The sequence below is a fragment of the Microchirus variegatus genome (genome assembly GCF_963457635.1).
Source record: "Microchirus variegatus genome assembly, chromosome: 4".
Taxonomy (NCBI): Eukaryota; Metazoa; Chordata; class Actinopteri; order Pleuronectiformes; family Soleidae; genus Microchirus; species Microchirus variegatus.
In genome coordinates, this window is record NC_139805.1 from 37,862,697 (window position 1) to 37,884,214 (window position 21,518).

General features: G+C 42.3%; 1 protein-coding gene across 1 annotated transcript in view; it reads right to left on the reverse strand.

Annotated features, from left to right (window-relative positions):
- Positions 1 to 1,387: 1,387 nt before the first annotated feature.
- The window catches only part of LOC310926406 (pre-B-cell leukemia transcription factor 1-like), a gene marked incomplete at its 3' end in the record, with an annotated part of 30,616 nt that continues 10,485 nt past the window's right edge, over positions 1,388 to 21,518 (reverse strand). Inside the window, exons 4-7 of the mRNA XM_083888527.1 lie at positions 16,133 to 16,292; positions 14,350 to 14,462; positions 11,191 to 11,280; positions 1,388 to 1,480 (exon numbers count right to left, since the gene is read on the reverse strand). Coding sequence (XP_083744653.1) covers positions 1,388 to 1,480; positions 11,191 to 11,280; positions 14,350 to 14,462; positions 16,133 to 16,292 — 456 coding nt within the window. The remainder of the gene's footprint in view (positions 1,481 to 11,190; positions 11,281 to 14,349; positions 14,463 to 16,132; positions 16,293 to 21,518) is intronic.

Genomic DNA, 21,518 nt, shown 5'->3' on the forward strand with positions numbered 1-21,518 from the left:
GCGGTCTGTTTATTAAAGGAAAAGAGCGGCGCTAACAAATAACTAGTGTACCCCGTGTACTGCGTATGTGCGCCTCTGTTTTTAAAGTTTAGCGCTAACTTTAGAGACTAATTTTAACAATCGGGGAGTCGCGTAAACATGACGTCACGCGCCTATTTTTCTTGCGTTAACGGCGCCAACGCTAACACATGTTAGCGCATGCCGCGCTACTGCGTTAACGCGCCCCAGCACTAACTTAAATATAACGCAGATGACTTTATGTGTGTCGACACTAAACGTAAGCTAACGTTGACTTACGACGAGTTCCCTTTCTCAGGTTGCGATCTTCAGGTTTACGGCGTCCACGGCGTAAACGTCCTCACACGTTTTTAAACAAAAAAATTACACGGTAACACAAAATAAAATGCTAGCTCGGATTCGGATCGGGCTTTTTATCGTAAATACGACGGTCACAAGGTTAGCGTGAGATGCGCGAGGACGTTTGAGCGGTAACGCACGCGGTGGTGCAGTGGCGACCGTTGGTGCCTCACAGCAAGAGAGCGAGTGAAGCAGCAGCAGCAGCAGCGCCCTCTAGGGACCGAAGTGAAAACTGCAACCTGATCTGCGGCTTTGGTTTTTAACGGGGAAAAGATTAGTGAACGTGCAGCCAGGGAGCAGTGGTAGGAGCAGGAGTCGGGCGCCTTGCTCAAGGGCACCACAGGCTGGGATTTAAAGCGGCAACCCTCCGAAACAAAAGAATCAGGAATTGGAAGGAAGTGATTTTTTAAAATCAGAGCTCAGTTTTGGTTTCGATTTGGTTCCAAAGCAGTTTTTCTCATTTACAAATTATTATTGTGCTTTTCATTTTTCCACTTTTCTGCCAGAGAAGCTAACGTCAGTTCTGGATCCGATTCGACGCCGAATACTCGGATATTACCCGACAAATATGACGAGTAATACTCACAAAGTACCGCGAGATTGATAAAAAAAAACTACCTGCAGACGTAAAAACTTTGGCGCTGAAGACGAAAGAAACTAAAGGAAGAAGCTAACGGTGGCTAATGTGCGAATACATAATGGAAGAGAAATACAACGAGGCAACGGGGACATCGAGTGGAATCTGTACAAACTGCAATGTGGATCAGGATCAGGATCAGGATCAGGATTAAGATTAAGATTAGGATTAGGATTAGGATTCCCCCCTCGACAGAGCCGCGATGGTCCAAACAGGAAGTTATTGTTGTCCGTAATAGTGAAAACATCGTGCCGGTCCCCAAAGTGTGTCCTGACGGGTGACGACAAACAGAGTGTCCGTCCCCCGTTTGGGTCAGGGGTCAAGTTTCAGGAGATGAACCAAGGAAAGGAAACAAGGAAGGAAGGAAGGAAGGAAGCAGAGTGTGGAGGAGGATCAGTTGGAGGTGTCTGAGTGAACGCTGCCTGGTCCTTCTGTCGGTGAAGTCACTGATGAGGGCGTCGGAGCGTCCTGCCAGCCGCCGTTAGCCTGAGAGAGACGGGAAGCATGTTAGCATGTTAGCGTTTTTCTTTCACATTCTTTAGTCAAAGACTGTAGGTCAAATTGTAGGTCACAGACAGCTAAAGACAGCTTCTGTAGGTCAAGGACAGCTAATGTAGGTCAAAGACAGCTAAAGAAAGCTACTGTAGGTCAAGGACAGTAGGTTGAAAACAGCTAATGACAGCTACTGATGGTCAAGGACAGTAGGTTGAAGACAGCTAATGACAGCTAAAGACAGCTAATGTAGGTCAAAGACAGCTAAAGACAGCTAATGACAGCTAAAGACAGCTAATGTAGGTCAAAGACAGCTAAAGACAGCTAATGACAGCTAAAGACAGCTAATGTAGGTCACAGACAGCTAAAGACAGCTTCTGTAGGTCAAGGACAGCTAATGTAGGTCAAAGACAGCTAAAGAAAGCTACTGTAGGTCAAGGACAGTAGGTTGAAAACAGCTAATGACAGCTACTGATGGTCAAGGACAGTAGGTTGAAGACAGCTAATGACAGCTAAAGACAGCTAATGTAGGTCAAAGACAGCTAAAGACAGCTAATGACAGCTAAAGACAGCTAATGTAGGTCAAAGACAGCTAAAGACAGCTACTGTAGGTCAAAGACAGCTAAAGACAGCTACTGTAGGTCAAGGACAGTAGGTTGAAAACAGCTAATGACAGCTAAAAGCAGCTACTGTTGGTCAAAGACAGCTAAAGACAGCTACTGTTGGTCAAAGACAGCTAATGTAGGTCAAGGACAGTAGGTTGAAGACAGCTAATGACAGCTAAAAGCAGCTACTGTTGGTCAAAGACAGCTAATGTAGGTCAAGGACAGTAGGTTGAAAACAGCTAATGACAGCTAAAAGCAGCTACTGTTGGTCAAAGACAGCTAAAGACAGCTACTGTAGGTCAAACACAGCTACTGTAGGTCAAACACAGCTAATGTAGGTCAAAGACAGCTAATGTAGGTCAAAGACAGCTAATGTAGGTCAAAGACAGCTAAAGGACAGCTACTGTAGGTCAAACACAGCTAAATACAGCTACTGTAGGTCAAGGACAGTAGGTTGAAGACAGCTAATGACAGCTAAAAGCAGCTACTGTTGGTCAAAGACAGCTAATGTAGGTCAAGGACAGTAGGTTGAAGACAGCTAATGACAGCTAATGTAGGTCAAAGACAGCTACTGTTGGTCAAGGACAGCTAAAGACAGCTACTGTTGGTCAGGGACAGTAGGTTGAAGACAGCTAATGACGGCTAAAGACAGCTAATGTAGGTCAAAGACAGCTAAAGACAGCTACTGTAGGCCAAACACAGCTAAATACAGCTACTGTAGGTCAAGGACAGTAGGTTGAAGACAACTAAAGACAGCTAATGTAGGTCAAAGACTGTAGGTTGAAGACAGCTAATGACAGCTAAAGACAGCTAATGTAGGTCAAAGACAGCTACTGTTGGTCAAGGACAGCTAAAGACAGCTACTGTTGGTCAAGGACAGTAGGTTGAAGACATCTAATGACGGCTAAAGACAGCTACTGTTGGTCAAGGACAGTAGGTTGAAGACAGCTAATGACGGCTAAAGACAGCTACTGTTGGTCAAGGACAGTAGGTTGAAGACAGCTAATGACAGCTAAAGACAGCTAATGTAGGTCAAAGACAGCTAAAGACAGCTAATGTAGGTCAAACACAGCTAAAGACAGCTACTGTTGGTCAAGGACAGTAGGTTGAAGACAGCTAATGACGGCTAAAGACAGCTACTGTTGGTCAAGGACAGTAGGTTGAAGACAGCTAATGACGGCTAAAGACAGCTACTGTTGGTCAAGGACAGTAGGTTGAAGACAGCTAATGACAGCTAAAGACAGCTAATGTAGGTCAAAGACAGCTAAAGACAGCTAATGTAGGTCAAACACAGCTAAAGACAGCTACTGTTGGTCAAGGACAGTAGGTTGAAGACAGCTAATGACGGCTAAAAGCAGCTACTGTAGGTCAAGGACAGCGAGGGACAACTAGCAGACGTCCTCAGGGTAAGGTAGTGTAGAAACACAGCAAGGAATGCTGGGATATTTGAGTTATTTAGCGCATGCACGCATGCACGCACACACAGCCTCGAGCTAATCAACCCCCTGGATTGGAGCAGAGGCTAAGCTAGCTTAAATAACAGCTAATAAATCAGAATAACAACCGCGTCTCCAACCGAGCAGAAATAAATGGCTACCAATATCATCATCATCATCATCATCAAACATTAAACTCGAGGCGATTTCACTCTGATGCTCGATGCTAACACGGATGCTAACAGGGACACAGCCCTCATTAAATCTATGCCATCTTATGTCTGTGATATGTCAACAACAACAACAATAATAATAATAATAATAATAATAATAATAATATTTTGTTCTTACAGTTTTCTCAGACAGGAAACTGAAGTTTATAAACCACTCACTCTCCCACACCAAAGTCCTAGAGAAAGACTTTTAAGCGAGGTATAGAAACACACGAACACCATATATATATTTATGGTTTGTCATTAGTCGTCATAATATTCAACATAAACACAGATATTAGCTGATATTAGCATCCTAACATCTTAAACGGATAGCTAACAAGCTAGCTGAGCACAGTCAACTGTGGAGTGGCGTGGCTATCTAGCATTAAATCTTAAGAGAGTCAACAATGCGAGCTAGCCGATAGCCACACCGCGCCACGTTTTTATTTATAGCATTCTAGTGAAAAGATGCACATTATTCAACGGTGACAGAGGTTTGAAGAAATGATCCTTTAATGATTCCGTCTCCTTGGAGACGAGACGTTTCCCTCCGGTTCTCCTTTAAATCCTTTGATTTGTACAAGATAAAAAGGACTAAACGGCGTCAAAATCACATCTTTTCAGTGGTTGAAGGAGCAAACTCTCCAGTATCGGCACGGACATCCACCACGATGGACATCAACGGCGACGCTAGGCTAGCTCCCGCTGCTCTGACCGAAGAGCAGCTGGTGAAGAAGGCGAACGTCATCATCGAAGAGTTCCTGCTCACCAACGACCTGCGGGAGGCGCTGCAGAGCGTGGCCGAGCTCGGCAGCTCGTCGCCGCCGCCACCGCTCCACGCGTTCGTGCGGCGCTGCGTGGAGCTGACGCTCGAGCGCAAGGCGGCGGCTCGGGAGCAAGTCGGCCTCCTGCTCTGTCGACTCGTTCAGGCGAGGACTCTGTCGCCACAGCAGTATCGCAGAGGGTTAGAGGAGGTCCTGGAGGCCGCGGAGGACGTCGCCGTAGATGTACCTCGCATCTGGCTGTACCTCGCCGAGCTCATCGCCCCCATGCTACGTCAGGGAGGCGTCGCCATGGGACGTCTGGTCAGGAAGACGCTGAGGACTCTGCTGCCTCTGGGGAAGGCTGACGAGCTGCTGGCAGAGATCTTTAAGTTACTCTGCAGAGGAACGACGCCCGAGAAGGTCAAGAACATGTGGACGGAGTCTGGACTCAACTGCGACGACTCTGCGCCCAAAGACCTCGGCAAGAAACTGGATTTTCACGATGTTGCTCCAGCTGAAGCAGCAGATGAGGACGACCAGGACGCACAAGCCCACCGTTCCGAAGAAACACCTGAGCAGAGAAACCGGAACGAGGAACAACACGACCCACAAAAAGATAGAACCCTCAACCACAGGGAGTTCCTCACAACTCCTCAGGGGATCGAACCCCAGGACCCGAAGATCAGCGTCAAGGAGAGCAAGACTCCACTGCCACCTAGTGATCAAGCACTGATGAACGTAAGCCGTGATTTTACTAACTCACATTTTAATGTTGGGAGAAGATCAGCAGCAGGACCTCAGAGCTCAGGACCACAGAGTTCACCTCCAGGACCTCAGAGCTCACCTCCAGGACCTCCAGGACCTCAGAGCTCACCTCCAGGACCTCAGAGCTTCCAGCACGGTCAGAGTCTGGAGCTCAGGAAAATCGGCAACAGCATCCAACTGCACAAGGCTGAGAACGCGTGGAGGCCGGCGGCGAAGAAGTCCACGCACAAAGACCACGACCACGAAAAGGCCAAGACCCAGGAGCTGCTCAGGTGTGTGCGCTGCATCCTCAACAAGTTGACCCCTCAGAAGTTCCAGAAGCTGACTGAGAAGATGAGAGAGCTGATGATGGACACCGAGGAGAGGCTGAAGGCGGCCATCCACCTCATCTTTGAGAAAGCCATCTCGGAGCCTCACTTCTCCACCACCTACGCCAAAATGTGCCACTGCCTCATGGAGCTGAAGGTCCCGTCTCGTGCGTCGCCAGGGGTTCACGCAGACTTCCACAAACTGTTGATCAACCACTGTCAGAAAGAGTTTGAGAAGGACAAACGTGACGACGAGACCCTGAAGAAGCAGCAGAGGCTGCTGGAGGCTTGCAAAAACCAAGACAAGCGTCGGCACTTGGAGGAGGAGCTGGAAGAGGCCGGAGACAAGGCTCGCCGCCGCTCGCTGGGAAACGTGAGGTTCATCGGCGAGCTCTTCAGGATGAAGATGATGAAAGAGCCCATCATGCACGAGTGCGTGAAGATCCTGCTGAAGCAACGCGACGAAGAGTCTCTGGAGTGTCTGTGCAAGCTGCTCTCCACCATCGGCAAAGACCTGGACCAAAAGGCAGAGTCTCGCGTCGATAAGTACTTTCACCAGATCGGAAAGATCGTCAAAGAGCGAAAGACCTCGTCCAGGATCCGCTTCAAGCTGCTGGACCTCGTGGACCTCAGGAGGAGTCGGTGGGTGCCTCGCCGAGGAGACCAGGGTCCCAAAACCATCCAGCAGATCCACCAGGAGGCGGAGATGGAGGAGCACAGGGAGCAGATCAAAGTCCAGCAGCATCTCCTCTTCAAGAAGGAGGAAGGTGGAGGCAGGATCTGGAGAGACGTGTGGTCCAGAGGCCCTCGAGCCTCGAGAGACGCCCGACGCAAACACCCAAAGCCCGTCTGCGAGGACCGAGCCGTCGACTCCGCCCGACTCATGAAGATCACGCAGCTCGTAGCTCTGGACCTGAACAGTCACCTGCTGCTGCTGCCAGGAGGCAAACACATGCAGGACGTCTGGACCAAAGGCTGCAGCGGAGGAACCGGAACCGCAACCGAAGCGGGAAGCAGAGACCGATCCGCCGCGAGGCAGCGCTCCGACTCCGCGTCTTCAACGGACTCGAGCCGCGGAGCCCGGCGGCGGCGGCGGTCCAGCTCCAGCGGCGGAAACGGGGATAAGGGCGACCGCAAGAGGGAGCCGACGTTCAGCCGACGCCGTCGAGCAGACGGCGGCGACCGAGAGCCGCGGAAGCAGAGAGGGAGGATCCAGGTCTCGGCCGAGCCCGGACGCCGTGATGCTCCTCAGAGACAGAGGAGGAGACGCAGATGAACCAAGAAGCTCCAACATCTTCATCATCTTCATCAATCCTCAGTTTGAGTGAACGGCTTAAAAACCAACGACGTGACGTAGTTTTCATTTTTTGTGTCGTTTCAAGAGTTTTAAACACAACAAACAAATGTATAAATATATACAAATAATAAAATACAATGTTTTTTTTCTTCAATTTCTGGTGACGTTTGCTATTTCAATCTGTAAGAGCCTGACCAATATTACATCATATACATATATATATATACATGTATATATGTACACATGTATATAATATAATTATATAATTAACAGTCAAATTAAAGGCCTAAGAAAAAAAAACTAAACACAACTAAATTGTAAATACTGCTTTACAATTGTGAATTCATCTGCTGTTCATTTCTAGATTAATAATTAGCACTTTGGTCTAAAACATGATGAATAATGTTAATAATCAATGTTTCACAAAACTAAAAATAATAAAAGCTATAACATACTAAAATCTACTTAAAATTAAAAAATTCTTCTTATAATTCCAAAATCTACTTAAAATTCCAAATTCTACTTAATAATTCTAATCACGTTAGCAGCAGTGAAAATATCATTGAAAAAACAGAATATTGGATATTTTCTGGTTTTTCAAGTATATTTTCAATTTGTTGTTTTTCCGATAATATCACAGAATTTTTGTTGTTAATTAAATAGATAGAAAACCCAGAAAACATGAATATTTTCTGGGTTTTTCAATGACATTTTCAATTATGAAACAAAAATTTCAGGCGATATTTTCAAGAATATCAACAAAACAAACTGAAAAAATTAAAATATAATTGAAATAAAATTTTTAAAAAAATATTCATGTTTTCTGTTTTTTAATTATTCATAATTAAATATTATTATTATTATTTAATTACCGATCATTTGTTTCCTCTTTCTAAAACACTAATCTATTTAATTAACAACATAGATTTGCTCGGATTCTTCATCTAGGACGATATTTTCAAGAACATCAATAAAACAAACCCCCGCTTGCTAAAGTGTTATATAAAAATATTCACGTTATCTGTTTTTTAAATTATTCATTATTAAATAATATTATTATTTAGCGTAGATTAGCATTTCTAAAACGCAAATCTATTTAATTAACAAAAAAGAATTGCTCGGATTCTTCATCTGGGACATTTTCAAGAACATCAACAAAACAAAACAAAGCCTCTTAAAGTGAAGCAGTAGAACCGTCGTCCTGCAGATTCTCTCCCATGATGCATCGCTTCTTTATCGACTCTCAGAGCGAATAAAGCAGCAGATTGAGGCAAAGTAAGATTTGCTAGAACGAGCAAGAAGAACCGAGTTTCAGGAGAACGTCCAGAGAAACAGGCCTGAGAACATCAGCGTCTTCTCAGGGTTCATCTCTCGCTCGCGGCCCGATTTCAATCCTCATATATGTGCGTTTTTTTTTTTATCACAGAGGAAACATTTCGTCCGATTATCATACGAGCGCTGAGGCACAAAGACGACGACCGCGGAGACGACGGCTGAGCCGCGGCTGCTGTCAGGAACATTACTGCGACGGGAACGTGATCTGAGCGGAAGCTGGGAACGTTGTCCTGAGTCCACGCTCTGCTCCACGTGTGTCTGATCCATTTGCCTCTGCACGACACGGCCTGTCGCTGTGATTTCACCGCTGTTTGCAGCCGCCAGCGAGACCACAACACCCCCCCAACACCCCCACCACATCACCCACCAACACCACCCCCCCCTCCATCACAGAATAAAACTCAAGAGGAAAAACACTTTGCTCTTTGATTTGCTCCTCAGAATCTGAGTTTAGTTTAACTGTATTATTCTGCTCAGTCGTCATGGAAACGCGTAAAAATCCTACTATTAGTTCAAAATTCTTCTTAAAATTACGAACTCTACTTACTATTCTTAAAGATTCTTCTTAAAATTACACATTTTTAATTATGATTCCAACAAAATTTACATAAAGTCCCAAAATCTACTTATAATTCCAAATTCTACTTTAAATTCCAAAATCTACTTAAAATTCCAAAATCTACTTTAAATTCCAAATTCTACTTCTAATTCCAAAATCTACTTAAAATTCCAAAATCAACTTATAATTCCAAAATCTACTTAAGATTCCAAATTCTACTTACAATTCCAAAATCTACTTATAATTCCAAAATGTATTTAAAATTCCAAATTCTACTTATAATTCCAATATCTACTTAAAATTCCAAATTCTACTTTAAATTCCAAATTCTACTTAAAATTCCAAAATGTACTTCTAATTCCAAATTCTACTTTAAATTCCAAATTCTACTTAAAATTCCAAATTCTACTTACAATTCAAAATCCTACTTATAGTTCCAAATTCTTCTTAAAATTCCAAATTCTTCTTAAAATTCCAAACTACTTAAAATTCCAAATTCTACATATAGTTCCAAAATCTACTTATAATTCCAAATTATAGCACTGTGACGTTTGGATTTGCTCCTCAGAATCTGAGTTTAGTTTGACTGCATTTTTGCTCAGTCGTCATGGAAACACGTAAAAATCCTACTATTAGTTCAAAATTCTTCTTAAAATTACAAACTCTACTTACTATTCTTAAAGATTCTTCTTAAAATTACACATTTTTAATTATGATTCCAAAATCTATTTAAAACGACAAATTCTGCTAACAATTCGTAATTCAACTTAAAATTCCAAAATCTACAAATAGTTCCAAAATCTACTTATAATTCCAAAATCTACATATAGTTACAAAATTACACATAGTCCCAAAATGTACTTATGTTTACAAAATCTACTTAAAATTCCAAATTCTACTTCTAATTCCGAAATCTTCTTATATTCCAAAATGCATTTATAATTCCAAAATCTACTTAAAATTCCAAAATTTATTTCTAATTCCAAAATCTACTAAAAAAAATCCAAAATCTACTTAAAATTCCAAATTCTACTTCTAATTCCAAATTCTACTTAAAATTATAAATTCTACTTAAAATTCCAAAATATACATATAATTCCAAAATCTACTTAAAATTTCAAAATTTACTTCTAATTCCAAAATCTACTAAAAAAAATCCAAAATCTACACATAGTCCCAAAATCTACTTATAATTCAAAATCATACTTAAAATTCCAAATTCTCCTTATAATTCCAAAATCTACATATAGTTACAAAATTACAGATAGTCCCAAAATGTACTTATGTTTACAAAATCTACTTAAAATTCCAAATTCTACTTCTAATTCCAAAATCTTCTTATATTCCAAAATGCATTTAAAATTCCAAATTCTACTTAAAATTCCAAAATATCCATATAATTCCAAAATATACTTAAAATTCCAAAATGTATTTCTAATTCCAAAATCTACTAAAAAAATTCAAAATCTACTTAAAATTCCAAATTCTTCTTATAATTCCAAATTCTACTTCTAATTCCAAAATTTACTTCTAATTCCAAAATATACTTAAAATTCCAAATTCTACTTATAATTCCAAAATCTTCTTATATTCCAAAATGCATTTAAAATTCCAAATTCTACTTAAAATTCCAAAATATCCATATAATTCCAAAATATACTTAAAATTCCAAAATATACTTAAAATTCCAAAATCTATATATAATTCCAAAATCTACTTAAAATTCCAAAATGTATTTCTAATTCCAAAATCTACTAAAAAAAATCCAAAATCTACTTAAAATTCCAAATTCTTCTTATAATTCCAAATTCTACTTCTAATTCCAAAACTTACTTCTAATTCCAAAATATACTAAAAAAATTCCAAAATATACTTATAATTCCAAAAACTACTAAAAAATGCCAAAATCTACACATAGTCCCGAAATCTACTTAAAATTCTAAAATATACTTATAATTCCAAATTCTACTTATGATTCCAATCACGTTAAAAGTCCCAGCTGTGGGTCTCACCCCAGTGTTTGTGAACCAGTGAAGTCATCGTCTCTGGTCAGATGTTTAGTGTCGAGGATATTATTAAATATTAATGATTTAGAGACGAGATGTAACGTCTGACCACAGGGTTGTTAATCATGGGTCAGGTGGTCACGCGGTGGTCAGACGGGGCTCTGCGGCGCCACCTGTTTGCACAGTTGGATCAGGACCGATCGCTCGTGGCTGCAGGTGTCAGCAGACGTGATCGTACGTGACAGACTCAGACGCCGCGGTCAGCGTCTGTGCAGTCGCCGCCGCCCGCGGCCTCGCGACCAATCAGCGCGGTGACCAGCACGAGCCCGGACAGCCCATAATAGGTGGCGTCCTGAGTGTCCTGAGCCCCCGCGGCTCTGGAATAATTGGTGATGAGAGGCAGGGAATGCTTACGTTGACGCCCTGCGGACTGTACATCTGGCCGGCTGCGAGGCCTTCACTGTATCCGCCTGTCTGACTGATAACGTGGCGAAGGGAATCCACCTGGAACCACGACAACAAACACAACAAACACAACAAACAACGCAAGGTCAGAGTCAGCGAGAAGAGACGAGGACGAGCAAAACACTTCAGTCTGACACTAAACTGTGTCAACACTCACATTCTGTCATGAATTATGACGAATTAACTCATTTGAATATAAGAGGCGACATCAGGACAAACATGAGCTCCACCTGACGCTGCACTGCAAAAACTATTCTGTAAAAATAAATCAATGGAAATCAGTGTGAGAATATTATTTTTGCAGTTTGCCTCTGATTCTCAGTGTGTTTTTGTCTTTTTTATTATTTATCCTAATTTAGCATTGCGTTATTATTCCGTCTCTTCTTTGAAGCTGCTAACGCACCGGGAACGTCGTGAAGACGACGCTTCATTTAAACTTAGACATCATATACATACTTAGAATTCCAAAAATCTACTTCAAATTCCAAAATATTCTTATAATTTCAAAAATCTACTTCAATATATAATTCCAAAATTCCAAAAACTATTTTAAATTCCAAATTTTAATTCCAAAATCTTCTTATAATTCAAAAAATCTACTTCAATATATAATTCCAAAATTCCAAAAACTATTTTAAATTCCAAATACTAATTCCAAAATCTATTTATAGTTCCAAAATCTACTTATAATTCCAAAATCTATTTAAAATTCCAAATTCTAATTCCAAAATCTTCTTATACTTCCAAAAATATACTTCAATATATAATTCCCAAAATTTTAAATTCCAAATTCTAATTCCAAAATCTATTTATAGTTCCAAATCTACTTATAATTCCAAAAACTACTTTTAATTCCAAAATCTATTTAAAATTCCAAATTCTAATTCCAAAAATCTACTCCAAATTCCAAAAATCTACTCCAAATTCCAAAAATCTACTTCAAATTCCAAAATATTCTTATAATTCCAAAAATCCATAAACTATTAAATTCCAAATTATAATTCCAAAATCTACCTATAGTTCCAAATTCTACTTATAATTCCAAAGTCTATTTAAAATTCCAAATTCTACTTAAAATTCCAAAATCTACTTAAAATTCCAAATTCTACATCTAATTCCAAATTCTACTTATAATTCCTAAATCTACTGATAATTCCAAAATCTATTTAAAATTCAACATTAAACGATGTCATAAAAACATATCAATGGAAATCAAATTGAGTTTGAAGATTTCAGCAGAAAATCAAGAAAACAACATTGTTCGCGCTGTTGACAAAACAGAAAACATTCACCAAACAGCGCCCTCTACTGCTGCTGCTAACCTGTACTCACACCATATTCCTTTGCTAATGTTTGCAGCCATTTTGCTTGTTTAGTTAGTTAGTAAGCTAATGCTAATGCTAATGGGGTGACATTTTGATTTGAAGTGAACAGAGCTGATGTTAACGTCAGCAGTGACACCGGGGATTCTGGGAATTCTGTGATGACGCTTTTCCATGAAACACTTTGAACTCAACTCGACTCAGTGACTGAACTTCTGTTTTTATTTACTTCCTGTTCTGACGACGTTTAGCTGAGACGATGCTAAATTGTGACATCATCACACTGAAGGTCTGTGATTGGTCAGCGAGAGTCGTCACTGAAGAGTCAAAAGACACAACAATGTCCAAGATTAACGTTAAAAAGACTAAAGAATACTACTTATAATTAGGAATTCTTCTTAAAATTCCAAAATATATTTAAAATTCCAAAATCTACTTAAAAATTCAAAATTCTACTTATAATTTTAAATTACAAATTCTAATTCCAAAATCTACTTACATTTCGAAATTATATTCATAAATCCAAATTCTACCTATTATTTCAAAATCTACTTAAAATTCCAAATTCTACTTATGATTACAAATTCTACTTAAAATTCCAAATTCTAATTCTAATTCCAAATTCTACTTATAGTTCCAAAATCTACCTATAATTTCAAAATCTACTTGATAAAATAATCACTTTAAAAGTCATTCGTTTGTGTTTGTATATTTGTGTGTTTGTATGTTTGTGTGTTTGTATGCTTGTATGTTTGTGTTTGTATGCTTGTGTGTTTGTATGTTTGTGTGTTTGTGTTTGTATGTTTGTATGTGTGTTTGTGTGTTTGTATGTTTGTGTGTTTGTATATTTGTGTTTGTATATTTGTGTTTGTATGTTTGTGTGTTTGTATGCTTGTGTGTTTGTATGTTTGTGTGTTTGTGTGTTTGTATGTTTGTGTGTTTGTATGTGTGTGTGTTTGTATGTTTGTATGTTTGTGTGTTTGTATGTTTGTGTGTTTGTGTGTTTGTATGTTTGTGTGTGTGTATGTTTGTATGTTTGTGTTTGTGTGTTTGTATGATTGTGTGTTTGTATGTTATGTATGTTTGTGTGTTTGTATGATTGTGTGTTTGTGCGTTTGTATGTTTGTGTGTTTGAATGTTGTATCCTAGTATGTTTGTGTGTTTGTATGTTTGTGTGTTTGTATGCTTGTGTGTTTGTATGTGTTTGTGTTTGCATGTTTCTGTGTTTGTATGTTTGTATGTGTGTGTGTTTGTATGTTTTTATGTTTGTGTGTTTGTATGTTTGTGTGTTTGTATGCTTGTGTGTTTGTATGCTTGTGTGTTTGTATGTTTGTATGTGTTTGTGTGTTTGTATGTTTGTATGTTTGTGTGTTTGTGTGTTTGTGTTTGTATGTGTGTGTGTTTGTATGTTTTTATGTTTGTGTGTTTGTATATTTGTGTGTTTGTATGTGTTTGTGTTTATGTGTTTGTATGTTTGTGTTTGTATGATTGTGTGTTTGTGTGTTTGTATGTTTGTGTGTTTGTATGTTTTTATGTTTGTGTGTTTGTATATTTGTGTGTTTGTATGTAATTGTGTTTATGTGTTTGTATGTTTGTGTTTGTATGATTGTGTGTTTGTGTGTTTGTGTGTATGTGCATTTGTGTCACGTTGAGCAGAACAACGTCGTCACTGATACCAAACTGAGTCGAGTTAGAAGCTTTTTTAATTTAGTGTCTGATGGAAAAGAGCCAGGATTAGCCGCGGTGAGCTAGCATGTGCCGCTAACGCAGCCCCGGGGGCCCCTACCTGTGACTGAACGTTGGCTCCCACCTGAGCCCCCTGGTACGAGTCCCCGTTCAGAGACTGAACGCTCATGAACAAGTCCCCGGAGTTTGACATGTTAAAAGAGCCACCAGAACCTGGAAGGAGAGAGAGGGAGCAGTCCAATCACAGAGAGCCAGAGAGCTCAGTCAGCAACATGCTGTTAGCTAGCAGCTAGCAGCTAGCAGCGGCTTCAGCCACAGTTAGCTCAGAGGAAGAGACGGAAAAAAAAAGAAAAAAGGTTTATGTCGAGTTTAAGTTTATATCAGTGACACAAACAGGAAAAGTTAAGAAGTTATTCGTGGATTCATCGAAAAACCAGGAAGTGGAAGCAAAGGAGTGTGAAAAATGTCTTAGCATAACAACGTTAGCTTGTTGGGAGGCTACTAGCCTAGCAGCCTAGCTCGTTTGGATTCATTTGCTGCGAAACGCAGTCACAGTTTAATTTTGCACAAAACTACAGACATTTTTCACACGACTGATTTAAAAGACGAGTCTGGTTATTATTTTATCATCGACTTCAGGATTAATGATTTATATGATTAAAAAAATACTCTGTTTTTAGACGTTAAAGCAGATTTTATCATCAAAACAAACAATATTTAAATCATCAAAAATCATCAAACATTATAAAAAAAAACTAAACATGACTGAATGATTGTTTCATTGATATTTCTAAGAAATTAATGTCTAATTACAGAGTATTTACAACATACACTCACTTTTCTCTGATGGTTTTATCTTATTTATTTCACATTTTGCCTCCTATATAAATAAAAGCAGCAACTCGAGATTATTTTCATAATCGATTAATCTGTTGATTACTTTCTTGATTCATTAATTTAAAAAAATGTCAGAGAATGTTAAAATACGTTGATCAGAGTTTGTCAAACTAGGAAAATTAATTTGTGTCTTATCTGAACTAATTTTATTAATGTAATTATATTATATGGGTTATTATATATTAATATATAATATATATGTTATGGTTATTATTATTATTCATTATATTATTATATGGATATATATGTATATATACATATATCATTAAAATATGGGTTATTATATATTAATATATACTATATATATGCTATGGTTATTATTGTTATTTATTTATATTATTATTATATGGATATATATGTATATATCCATTTTTAATTAAAATATGGGTTATTATATATGAATATATAATATATATATATGTTATGGTTATTATTATTATTCATTTATTTATTATTATATGGTTATAAACATATGTATATATACATATATAATTAAAATATAGGTTATTATATATGAATATATAATATATATGCTATGGTTATTGTTGTTATTCATTTATATTATTATTATAATATGTGTATATATATGTATATATACATATATAATTAAAATATGGGTTATTATATATATTAAATATTTAATTTTGTTGTGCTTTTTAAACAATAGTAAAACAAATTCATCAACAATGTAAAATATCACCAGACTGGTCTTTTAAGTGCAGTAAAAACAGGATCGACACACAGTTAAACAGTCAAACGTGGAATATTAATTGTATTAAAGTGAGATGAAGACAGAGAGGATGAGGAGTTTTGGGCTCAGGTCGACTGAACTCTGGACGTTTCCTTCGGGCTTTTGTCAGACGTTTCCTCTCTTTATTATTCCGTTATTCCTAATCCTGTCATTCCTTAAGATAAAACCAACCGACGCTCTACGTGACGAGCACATGTCTGATATCTGAGCAGAGCCAGGTAACTTCCTGTCTCACCTGCAGAGTTCGGAGTGGAGGGTGAATTTGCCTGGCTTCCGTGTGAGGATGCATTAGCCGCATTGACGGCAGTTCTCGCAGCGTACATGTTGGCTTCTTCCTGGAACTTACCAATGTTTTTCTTGTATCTGATTCTCTTATTGCCGAACCAGTTGGAAACCTGAGCGAGAGCAAAACACAGAGAGCAGTAGTTTAATGCACATGAAAAAATACCGGAAAAGTCGCCGAGTGAAGACGCCTCGTTATCGCAGAATATTTACAGAGTTAAAGGGATAGTTCGGAATTTTGGACATAAGACCTATTTTCCAACTCAGCCGGTGTGATGGAGACGTCTGGAGACGTTTTCAAGAAATTTCATTCAGTTCTTCTAGTTGCCGAGTTCGCTGGTGCTATGGCTAGCGCTAGTCAATGGTACCAGTTAGCATGGCATTAGAAACACTCATACAGACTCCACAGTGCACCCGAGGCAAATCGATCGTAACGGCAGACTATTGATGTACATATCTGTGTTGGTAGAATGTTTGAAATAAAACCAACCTTGCAATTTGAAGGATTTATGTCTCAGCAGCAGCGCGTCATACTTCCTGTTAGGCTACGGCAGCGGCACGTCATACTTCCTGTTAGGCTACGGCAGCAGCGCGTCATACTTCCTTTTAGGCTACGGCAGCGGCGTGTCATACTTCCTGTTAGGCTACGGCAGCGGCGCGGCACACTTCCTGTTAGGCTACGGCAGCGGCGCGTCATACTTCCTGTTAGGGTACAGCAGCGGCGCGTCATACTTCCTGTTAGGCTATGGCAGCGGCGTGTCACACTTCCCGTTAGGCTACGGCAGCGGTGCGTCATACTTCCTGTTAGGCTACGGCAGCGGCGCGTCATACTTCCTGTTAGGCTACGGCAGCAGCGCGTCATACTTCCTGTTAGGCTACGGCAGCGGCGCATCACACTTCCTGTTAGGCTACGGCAGCGGCGTGTCATACTTCCTGTTAGGCTACAGCAGCGGCGCGTCATACTTCCTGTTAGGCTACGGCAGCGGCGTGTCATACTTCCCGTTAGGCTACGGCAGCGGCGCGTCATACTTCCTGTTAGGCTACGGCAGCGGCGCGTCATACTTCCCGTTAGGCTACGGCAGCGGCACGTCATACTTCCTGTTAGGCTACGGCAGCGGCGCATCATACTTCCTGTTAGGCTACGGCAGCAGCGCGTCATACTTCCCGTTAGGCTACGGCAGCGGCGCGTCATACTTCCTGTTAGGCTACGGCAGCGGCGCGTCATACTTCCCGTTAGGCTATGGCAGCGGCGCGTCATACTTCCTGTTAGGCTACAGCATCGGCGCGTCATACTTCCCGTTAGGCTACGGCAGCGGCGCGTCATACTTCCCGCTAGGCTACGGCAGCGGCGCGTCATACTTCCTGTTAGGCTACAGCAGCGGCGCGTCATACTTCCTGTTAGGCTATGGCAGCGGCATGTCATACTTCCTGTTAGGCTATGGCAGCGGCCTGTCATACTTCCTGTTAGGCTACGGCAGCGGCGTGTCATACTTCCTGTTAGGCTACGGCAGCGGCACGTCATACTTCCTGTTAGGCTACGGCAGCAGCGCGTCATACTTCCTTTTAGGCTACGGCAGCGGCGTGTCATACTTCCTGTTAGGCTACGGCAGCGGCGCGGCACACTTCCTGTTAGGCTACGGCAGCGGCGCGTCATACTTCCTGTTAGGGTACAGCAGCGGCGCGTCATACTTCCTGTTAGGCTACGGCAGCAGCGCGTCATACTTCCTTTTAGGCTACGGCAGCGGCGTGTCATACTTCCTGTTAGGCTACGGCAGCGGCGCGGCACACTTCCTGTTAGGCTACGGCAGCGGCGCGTCATACTTCCTGTTAGGGTACAGCAGCGGCGCGTCATACTTCCTGTTAGGCTACGGCAGCGGCACGTCATACTTCCTGTTAGGCTACGGCAGCAGCGCGTCATACTTCCTTTTAGGCTACGGCAGCGGCGTGTCATACTTCCTGTTAGGCTACGGCAGCGGCGCGGCACACTTCCTGTTAGGCTACGGCAGCGGCGCGTCATACTTCCTGTTAGGGTACAGCAGCGGCGCGTCATACTTCCTGTTAGGCTATGGCAGCGGCGTGTCACACTTCCCGTTAGGCTACGGCAGCGGTGCGTCATACTTCCTGTTAGGCTACGGCAGCGGCGCGTCATACTTCCTGTTAGGCTACGGCAGCAGCGCGTCATACTTCCTGTTAGGCTACGGCAGCGGCGCATCACACTTCCTGTTAGGCTACGGCAGCGGCGTGTCATACTTCCTGTTAGGCTACAGCAGCGGCGCGTCATACTTCCTGTTAGGCTACGGCAGCGGCGTGTCATACTTCCCGTTAGGCTACGGCAGCGGCGCGTCATACTTCCTGTTAGGCTACGGCAGCGGCGCGTCATACTTCCCGTTAGGCTACGGCAGCGGCACGTCATACTTCCTGTTAGGCTACGGCAGCGGCGCATCATACTTCCTGTTAGGCTACGGCAGCAGCGCGTCATACTTCCCGTTAGGCTACGGCAGCGGCGCGTCATACTTCCTGTTAGGCTACGGCAGCGGCGCGTCATACTTCCCGTTAGGCTATGGCAGCGGCGCGTCATACTTCCTGTTAGGCTACAGCATCGGCGCGTCATACTTCCCGTTAGGCTACGGCAGCGGCGCGTCATACTTCCCGCTAGGCTACGGCAGCGGCGCGTCATACTTCCTGTTAGGCTACAGCAGCGGCGCGTCATACTTCCTGTTAGGCTATGGCAGCGGCATGTCATACTTCCTGTTAGGCTATGGCAGCGGCCTGTCATACTTCCTGTTAGGCTACGGCAGCGGCGTGTCATACTTCCTGTTAGGCTACGGCAGCGGCACGTCATACTTCCTGTTAGGCTACGGCAGCAGCGCGTCATACTTCCTTTTAGGCTACGGCAGCGGCGTGTCATACTTCCTGTTAGGCTACGGCAGCGGCGCGGCACACTTCCTGTTAGGCTACGGCAGCGGCGCGTCATACTTCCTGTTAGGGTACAGCAGCGGCGCGTCATACTTCCTGTTAGGCTATGGCAGCGGCGTGTCACACTTCCCGTTAGGCTACGGCAGCGGTGCGTCATACTTCCTGTTAGGCTACGGCAGCGGCGCGTCATACTTCCTGTTAGGCTACGGCAGCAGCGCGTCATACTTCCTGTTAGGCTACGGCAGCGGCGCATCACACTTCCTGTTAGGCTACGGCAGCGGCGTGTCATACTTCCTGTTAGGCTACAGCAGCGGCGCGTCATACTTCCTGTTAGGCTACGGCAGCGGCGTGTCATACTTCCCGTTAGGCTACGGCAGCGGCGCGTCATACTTCCTGTTAGGCTACGGCAGCGGCGCGTCATACTTCCCGTTAGGCTACGGCAGCGGCACGTCATACTTCCTGTTAGGCTACGGCAGCGGCGCATCATACTTCCTGTTAGGCTACGGCAGCAGCGCGTCATACTTCCCGTTAGGCTACGGCAGCGGCGCGTCATACTTCCTGTTAGGCTACGGCAGCGGCGCGTCATACTTCCCGTTAGGCTATGGCAGCGGCGCGTCATACTTCCTGTTAGGCTACAGCATCGGCGCGTCATACTTCCCGTTAGGCTACGGCAGCGGCGCGTCATACTTCCCGCTAGGCTACGGCAGCGGCGCGTCATACTTCCTGTTAGGCTACAGCAGCGGCGCGTCATACTTCCTGTTAGGCTATGGCAGCGGCATGTCATACTTCCTGTTAGGCTATGGCAGCGGCCTGTCATACTTCCTGTTAGGCTACGGCAGCGGCGTGTCATACTTCCTGTTAGGCTACGGCAGCGGCGTGTCATACTTCCTGTTAGGCTATGGCAGCGGCGGACTGATTTCGCTGCTGCTGAGAAAGTAGTCCCTCAAAAATTCATGCGATGCGACGTTAGTTTTGTTTCAAATATTATTCTACCAACACAGATATGTACATCGTTAGTCTGCCGTTACAATTGATTTGCCTCGGGTGCACTGTGGAGTCGCTATGAGTGTTTCTAATGCCATGCTAGCAGGTACCATTGACTTGTGCTAGCCATAGCATCAGTGAACTCTGCAACTAGAAGAACTGAATGAAATTTCTTGAAAACGTCTCCATCACACCGGCTGAGTTGAAAAAAAGGTCTTATGTCCAAAATTATCCCTTTAATATCCTTTAACTATCCCTCTAACATCCAGTAGCCTACTTCCTGTTAGGCTACGGCAGCGGCACGTCATACTTCCTGTTAGGCTAAGGCAGCGGCGCGTCACACTTCCTGTTAGGCTACGGCAGCGGTGCGTCATACTTCCTGTTAGGCTATGGCAGCGGCGCGTCATACTTGGGTTACAGAGAACTTCACAGAGAACTTCACAGAGTACTTCACAGAGTACTTCACAGAGTACTTCACAGAGTACTTCACAGAGTACTTCACAGAGTACTTCACAGAGTACTTCACAGCTCCACCGTAGCTCCCCCTTGTCCCTGTGAAATACGAGAGTGCAGGCGAGGGAGGAAGAGTGGCTGCACAGCGGAGCACAGTGTTTTATACAAACTTCCAGCCTCAGAAGATTTTTGTGGCCAGAGGATATATTTTATTTATGAAAAAAATGTTCACAAGCTTCACAAGCCCTTTGTTGTTGATCGTGTGTGTAAATTCCTACGCTGGAGGGACACCTTGAACGCACCAGTTACCTGCCTGCGGTTAGCTAGTGACATGTTAGGATCGGTGATATGAAGAGCACGTGTTTGAAAGCACTGCAGAAAGATGTAGATGTTGTCCTACATTTCTTCTCAACCAAAGGCTGCCTTTCTGTCGTGTTTCCACGTTCTCTCCTCGTGTTGTTGATCCACACGCGTCACTTTCAGTCGCAGTTACACTGGTGCGTTCAGGGTCTTTTTCTAGCATGGGAATAGAGGTAGAATAAGGTGTTAATACGAGCTTAATAATTAGTAATAAAGGGCGAGTACGCCACTTATATACGTAGTTAATGTGATCCTTCAGATAAAGTGTTACCAAAACAACAAATGTAAAGAATTATTTAGGATTTTCAGATGTCAAAATATTTAAATTTAAACTTTTAGTATTTAAATCACCTTCACCTTTTATGTTCATATGACGTGTGTGTGTGTGTTCTTGTTACTTGTACATTTTGGCCGGTCCTCACTTTGTTTTCATTGAAATCACTTCCTTTGGTTGCTACAACATGCTATACTCAATTTGTCCAAAAAAACTAACCCTAACCCATATGACGGTTTTGTCAAATTTTGGACCAAAAGTTTTATTTTTTTTTCAACTTTTGGATGAAATAGTATAGTATTACTTTTTTGTCAATTTTTGGACCAAAAATTTTGGGTCAAATTAGTTTTTT